Source organism: Condylura cristata, unplaced genomic scaffold (genome assembly GCF_000260355.1).
Source record: "Condylura cristata isolate star-nosed mole 26May11 unplaced genomic scaffold, ConCri1.0 scaffold00025, whole genome shotgun sequence".
NCBI lineage: Eukaryota > Metazoa > Chordata > Mammalia > Eulipotyphla > Talpidae > Condylura > Condylura cristata.
The window spans coordinates 1,363,303-1,370,442 of NW_004567126.1; the positions used below are offsets into that span (position 1 = coordinate 1,363,303).

Consider the following 7,140-nt stretch of genomic DNA (forward strand, 5'->3'; position numbering starts at 1 on the left):
GATGTCCACAAAATGATGTATTACTGAAACATTTTCCAGTAATGTATCTTTGCCTCAATTATACCAAATAATCACAGTTAAAAACAATAACTCATTTGCTGAGCCCTGTGGGTCAACTCCCTGGCTGGGGATCGAACTCTTGCTGTAGTGGCTGCAGATAGCTTCATAATGCGGTGCTTAATCTGTTGCACCACCAATATTTCTCTCCCTCTTTTCTTCCTTCTCTCATTGTCATTCACTCTTATTTTAGTCATTCATTCAACAAAATGAGCGCCTACTATGAGCTTGGCCCTGGGCAAGCTGCTGCAATTGTACCTATGACTGAGGCAGACAGCCTTCCAGGTCTCCCCCAGGGTTCCCGACTTGGTAGAGGAGGCTGACAAAAGATATAAGTAAAGAATCCAGCATGTAATTATGTACTGGTTGTGGTAAGAGATAACTCCAGGGGAGGAGTCTCTCTTTTTTTTTTTTATTACAAAGTTTATTTTTACATCATTTTACATCATTTTGCACATCTCGATTGTAATCCCCGTGGGTTTCCCATCACCAAATCACCCCTGTGCCACCACCATAGTCCCATGCATTTCCCTCCCTTCCCCCCCCCCCGTTTTTGATCCCATTCCCCACTCTGCCCCCACAGAATGTCTCTGGTATATGGTTGTTCATTATTTTTGTTATTTTCTCACCTGGTCCATTATACTCCTGCTATGAGTGAAACCATCCGGTATTTTTCTTTCTCTTTCTGGCTTATCTCACTAAGCATGATCTTTTCCAGCTCCATCCAAGTTGCTGCAAAAGACATGATTCTCTTTTTTGGTTGCTGAGTAATATTCCATTGTATATATGTACCACATCTTTCTAATCCAGTCATCTACTTTTGGGCATTTGGGCTGCTTCCATGTTTTTCCAATTGTAAATAAAGCAGCAATAAACATGGGGGTGCAGGTATCTTTTTCAATCAGTGTTTTTGTGTCTTTTGGGTAGATACCTAGGAGTGGGATTGCTGGGTTGTAGGGAAGCTCCATGTTTAGCAGTTTGAGGAAGAGAGGAGTCTCATTTTATGCTCTCTGAGCAGAGACTGAAGGATGAGGAGAAAGCAGCCATGGGAAAACTGTTCTGAGTGGAGGGAGAAGCTTATATGAAAGCCCAGAGCAAGGTAGGACTAGCAGTCTCTGGGGACCACGGAGGAGGCCAGTGTGGTTGGAGCAGAGTGACTGAGGTAGAGAGTGGAGTGACATGAAGTCAAAGAGGTGATGGGACTACAGCGCAGGGCAATGAGGAACATGGTGTGAGGGGAGTGGGGGCCCAGGGAGGGTCTTGAACGGACTGTGACCTGATTTTCTTCTGTGACTGTCATGTGGTGTAGCAGTCCCACTTCCTCCCCATGACCCCCTACTGGCATTGATAGTAAAACAAGCAGAAGTTTCTCGAACACTTACTATGAGCTGGATACTCACAGAAATCCCTGGGAAGGAAGTCGTGTTAAAGTGAGCCAATCAGAGCACAGAGGAGTAAGTAGCCAGGCCAGGTCACGGAAGAGGTGGGGGTAGTATTTGAACTCATGCAGTTGTCTTCAGCCCATCCTGTGGCCCCTCACCAAATTTCCTGCCATCAGTTCAGTTTCCACCCACCCATCAGCGGGACCTTTTTGCCTGAAGGCTGATCAGTTGCTCTGCTGCTCAAGCACCTCCCATGGCTCCCCAAAACCTGGATAAAGCCCAAAACCTTTAACCTGGTATTTTGCAGCCATTTATGAAGTTGGGCGATTCCACATGTTTTCTAGCACCTCTCTGGCCCCTGCTTTCAGTTCTTCCACACTCGAAGTTCAAGCCATCCTGGATGTCTTTCATCCCTTTAGCATTTTGTTGGGGGTCCCAGGACCCACAAAGGCTTGGCTTGGTAGGTGTCCCCTCCCATGCATACCATAGTGATGAAATTTGCTCACTTTATTCTGCTCCATATCTCAGTTTCCAATTGCCTGGGGTTCTTCATTGAACCTTGTACCTGAACCAGGTGCGGGCTGGGTGCCAAATTCATCCATTCATTAATTCAACAATCATTTCCTGATTACCTACCATAGACCAGCTCCTGATCCAAAAACTGGAAATACCACCGAGAACAAGACAGATATGACCCTTAAAGACCTGACATTGTGAGGCAGGGGAAACACCCATTTAACAATCAAACCAGTAAATACCTTATGTGTATATTGAGAGAATAAATCAGGGCAAGGGAAAAGTGGTGGTGGGGGCCTATTTTAGTTATGTCATTAAAGAAAGTATCCAAAAATGGTATGGTTTCAAGCTATGCATCTATCTGGAGGAAGGGCACATTTAGAAGAGGGAAGTGAGTGAGTGCAAAGGCCCTGAGATGGGAAACAACTTGGGAGAGACACAAAGATAACTCATGCGGTTGGAATGGAGAAGGTGAGTGAGAGAGGAAGGAGACAGGCCCAGGCAATCCTGGGGTGGGTTGTGCTGAATGTTGGAGCAAGAACAAATGTACAAGAATTTGGGTAGGCTTTTTATTTTGGATTAAGCCCCGTGTGCCAGACTTAGGTGTCTGCTTGGAGATAGCCCTACCCCCCTCCTCCCTTCCCTAGCCACACCCGCCCCTCACCAAACATCAAAGATCTCAAGGTCTCAAGACTGACAGCCATGGCTACGCATATATTCTGAAAACTCCTCCAGCTGGTCCAGCAATTCCTTGTTGCCCACATCCCCATCATCTGGCCAACGCATGAGGAATGTCTTCTTGTCCAGGACATATTTGTAACTGTGGGTGAGAGACAGCAAAGAGGGTGAGACGAACCTGGTGCTCAGTGGCATGGAGACCTCCTTGCTCTGCCCCTCTGTCTGACTTAGAAGCTGTGGATCTTCAGTCTAGCGCATCCCCTCCACAGGGCCATCTTGCTACCCTGCCCTGCCAAGCCTCTAGACCATAAAGCACGGGCTGGGGATGGCGACTTTTCCTCTGACTCTTTACTGACTATGGTTGAACAGCAGAATCTGCACATGTTTGTGCCCATCTCTAAGAGTCCCTGCTCCACGGAGTTGTGCAGTGCACAGCCTACTCCCAGGGCAGCCCTGAAACCTGAGACACTTGCTGAGTGCCAGTTTTCTCAGGAATTTCAACACCAAGGGCTGGGCTGGGCTGGGCTGGAGCGGGGAGGGCACCCAGGTCTGAGTCCCCGGGGCAGCAGGGGCCCCCACGCACTCAGATTTGATTCTCCACAGGCTTGAGGCCTGGCCCATGATCAGATATGTCTCCTGTTCTTGCAGCCCTAAGGCGTCATAGCAGTTGGTGTGGGAGACAAACTTCTTCCTGGTGAGGGGTAGGGCAGAGTCCGTGCCTGGAGGAGAGGAAACCCAGTATGTGAGCATGCCCAGGTCCGCCTCCCCCCATTTTGGGGTCCCCAGGGTAGGTTCCCAGCTGCCTCCTCCAGGAACATACCGCTCTTGATGATGGCTTGGAGCTGCATGTTGTAGTAGATGTAGGGGTTGGATGCCGAGGTTTCCACTTCCTCCAGCTTGACCTTGTACACTGAGGAAGAAGGTGGCAAAAGGGCATTTGTGCTGGTGACTCCTGTAGGTGGTTCTAGGACTGAGCCCAGCCACTACAGCACTCACCAAAGTCCACGCCAGTCTCACAGGCCTCCACTTGCAGTTCGGACTTCTTGATTGTGCTGCTGTCCTTCCTCAGGGAAGGGCACTGTTCTGAAGGGTCAGGAAGGCTGCTGCTTTGGCTGCACTGCCCCAGGGGTGGGGTGTGGGTGTGGGTGGGGTAGGGGGTGAGGGGGACGCCTCCCTTCAGACTTCTCAACCCCGGGTCTCTGGGTCTGGCTTTTTTCATCTGTGGGATGCTCTCCCTTCCCCCTCTGGATCTCCTTTTTGTCTTCTTGTCTGTTTTTTCCCACCTGCGTGTCTTTATGTCTTCCTCTAGGATGGGCTTTCGTTTTGGTTGACTTAAAACATTTTTTTAAGGTAACATTAGTTTACCACACTGTATGTGATTCAGCCATACAGGCTCACACCTCTTTAGATGGATGTCAACACGCCACCCCCACCCCAAGGCACCCATAGTCTTCCACCATTGTCTGCTGGATCCCCTCCACCCACCCATCTGGTAGCCCCAGTTCTAGTGAGGCCGCTAGGTTTTGTTAGTGGTTTGGCTCTGCGCTGTCTTTGACTGGCTGAGCGTATGTGTGTAAATCTCGGTTCTGGATCTGCTTTCCTCTGCCTCTCTTTGTGTCTTTCCCCCTATCTCGCTGTCTCTGTCTTTCTGTCTAAACTCAGCCCAGGTGGCAGCCAAGAAGTGGCGAAGGGTCCCTGGACCCCCAGGCTGACAGCGCAGCCCTCCGTGGCCCCATGACCTCACCCTCGGCACATCTGCAGACTTCACTGTGGCAGATCTTTCGCAGGGAAGGTTGCTCTTTAGGCAGGTTGTAGAAGGCGCTGCACCTTCGGGCTTCGAGGGGATGGTGTAGGAGTGAAGGCTTGGTGCTTGGGGTTGGCTTGGACCAGCTTTCTCACGGCAGGGTCTCCTATGCACCCCTCCCCACCCCCCCAGCAATCTCCACCCCACTTGGTGGTCGCTCACCAACAGACCCCGCCCCTTCCATGACACAATTTCCAGCAGGCCACGCCCAGTCTCTTCAGCTCCGCCCCACCCTCTTCCAGGAGGGCCTCTTTAACAACCCGGGAGCTCAGATGCCTTATCCCCACATCCCTCTAGGTCCCTTCTATCTCTCCCCCTGCCTCCTCACTTCTGGCCTGTCCCTTCATCCCACCTTCTCGAAGACCAGGTCCCCTTGAGGGATTCCCCGTCAGCCCCAGACCCCTGCTCACAAGGCTCGTAGTAGTCGTAGATGGTGACCTGGGCGGCCTGCAGGAAATCTGCCTGCAGCATCCTGTGGACCCGGAAGCCCAGCACTGTGTCTTCTTTGTGGGAGACCTGGGGGAGGGGAACTGAGCTGACCAGAGACATTGACTTGAGCTACCATGGGTCACTGACTTCGTGGGGCTGACCGCATTGACCATGTGGGCATTCAAATTAGAAGAACCGACCACAGAAGGCATGGCTCTCTGGTAACACCGCCAAAGGTGCCAACTGGGTTCTCTGCCCCTGAACAACCAACAGAGGCCTCGGCAGAGATCACTGGGCCTTCCTCACCTTCTCCAGGTAGAGGACAACGGTGCTGTCACTGGAGGATGTCTTGGTTTCGTACTGGAAGGCGTACATCTCCACATTGTCTGTGAGCTGGGACAGAGGGTGATGATTGGGGGTGAGCAAAGGCCCCAAAATGTTACCAGCCCTTGAACTCCAGTCCGTTAAAGCACCTTTCAGAGCTCCTAGCTTGTCCAATCAGGGGAAACTGGAGGAAAGCTGAAGCACAGTCATGGCAAGGATTTGGAGGAGGATATGGCGAGACCATGGCCACTGACAATGAGGCAGGGACCTGAGGACATTAACCCAGGAGCCTCTATGATGATACTCACTGACCTGCGCCCACCTGGGAATGTGGGGTGTTGTGAGCAGGCCTTCCCACCCTGCTCAGCAGTGATAAGGTTATGTGATCACATTACCTGTTTGAGGTCATTCTGATTGGGGTAGAAGCCAGTGAGCATAGAGACCTCCATGATGCTCATTGTGGCCTCTCGATCATCCTTGAACCTGGGGAATTCATGACTCCAGTCTATTTCCATTGTACTCCTGACTACCCCCCGCAACCCCTATACCCCATCATCTCTTGCCTGGAGAAGTACAAGTTGCCTCCTCCAGGGGTCTTCCCATCACTCCTCTGCCCCCAACAGCACACAAAAATCTTACATATAGCTTCCTTGCTGAAAAATCTTTACCAAGTAACTTGGCTTACACTTCTACCTCCTGTTCTCTCATCCCAGCCTCCATTTAATTGCTTTTAAGCATAAATCTCTTTCTCACTACTGGACCTTTTCCACATACTATTCTCTCAGCCTGGGATCCTCACTTCTTCCTCTTCATCCTGGGGAATCCTTTCATTTTGCATAGCTGCCTCTGTACTTTGATCATTCTCTCATCTGTCCTCCTGAGGCAACGTGGACTGCTCCTTCACTACATTTAATCACATCTGTCATTTTTCATCATTTCTGGCTGTTTGTTTAGCTGTTGCCTGTCTCCCTTGATATACTTGATGTTTACCAGGTGGAGAGTGGCTGCCTCACTCATAGTGGTCCCTCCAGCTCCTACAACAGAGCCTGATACTCAGTATATGTTTTTATCTGGGGCAGACCATTGTGAAGGCAGTTGGGAGGCAGAGCAGGACTGATCTGGGAAGGTGAGGGCTGGCTGGGGAAAGCTGTGAAACTTGGAGCCTATCTGGGCATCTTGGTCCACAGAACCTGCCATCCCAAGATATGGCTGGATGGGGGGCAGAACTCTGAGCAAAAGAGCATGGGAGGGCAGAGTAGGAACAGAATAGGAGACAGGAAGGGTAGGGCAGGTTGAGGGAGTAGGTATGGAGGGGAAAATTTGGCTGTTTCCTGTCTTCTGTTCACTACCCAAGGAGAGCTGCTAAGGGATCTGGAGTCCTGCCCTCCCCACCCCCTGAGCCCACAATCCTGATGGCCTGACCTTGTTTTCATCTGGAGCCAGAAGGTCTCTTCTTCAATTTTATTCTCTGCAGAGAGAAGACAGGCATTTAGGGGTGGGTAACACGTTAAGTGCATAGGCACAGTCTTCGGAAATGGCTTCCTGGATCCAAATCCTGGGTGTACTGTGTGACTTTGGGCAATGTACTTCACTTCTCTGTGCTTTTGTTTCTTAATTTGTAAGTACAGATCATCATATTCCCAGCCCAGCAGGATTGCTGTAAGAATTAAGTGGCTTAAAACAAAGCAAGTCAATATAGCTTTATAACTGTTGGTTGTTATTATTATTAAGAAATAGGGCCCAGGACTTTCCCTGGTGATGCAATGGATTAAAGCATAGCACTATGAAGCTCTCTGAAGCCACTGTATCCCCGGCCAGGGAGTTGACCCACATGGCATGTCAGCCCTCTCCTGACTGGCCCGTGGCTGCCCTCAGCAGTGTATTACAGTGGACCTGCCTCTTCTGCTCCCCACTCTGTCTCTGGCGAATCCTCTCACCCTCCCATACCTC

At 50.6% G+C, this 7,140-nt stretch overlaps 1 protein-coding gene across 1 annotated transcript in view; it reads right to left on the reverse strand.

Annotated features, from left to right (window-relative positions):
• Positions 1 to 2,642: 2,642 nt before the first annotated feature.
• LOC101630082 (A.superbus venom factor 2-like) overlaps positions 2,643 to 7,140 on the reverse strand; it is a 20,453-nt gene continuing 15,955 nt past the window's right edge. Inside the window, exons 15-23 of the mRNA XM_004688747.1 lie at positions 6,613 to 6,658; positions 5,586 to 5,673; positions 5,173 to 5,259; positions 4,790 to 4,953; positions 4,378 to 4,460; positions 3,630 to 3,716; positions 3,454 to 3,543; positions 3,217 to 3,352; positions 2,643 to 2,775 (exon numbers count right to left, since the gene is read on the reverse strand). Of these exons, the coding sequence (XP_004688804.1) occupies positions 2,643 to 2,775; positions 3,217 to 3,352; positions 3,454 to 3,543; positions 3,630 to 3,716; positions 4,378 to 4,460; positions 4,790 to 4,953; positions 5,173 to 5,259; positions 5,586 to 5,673; positions 6,613 to 6,658 (914 nt within the window). The remainder of the gene's footprint in view (positions 2,776 to 3,216; positions 3,353 to 3,453; positions 3,544 to 3,629; positions 3,717 to 4,377; positions 4,461 to 4,789; positions 4,954 to 5,172; positions 5,260 to 5,585; positions 5,674 to 6,612; positions 6,659 to 7,140) is intronic.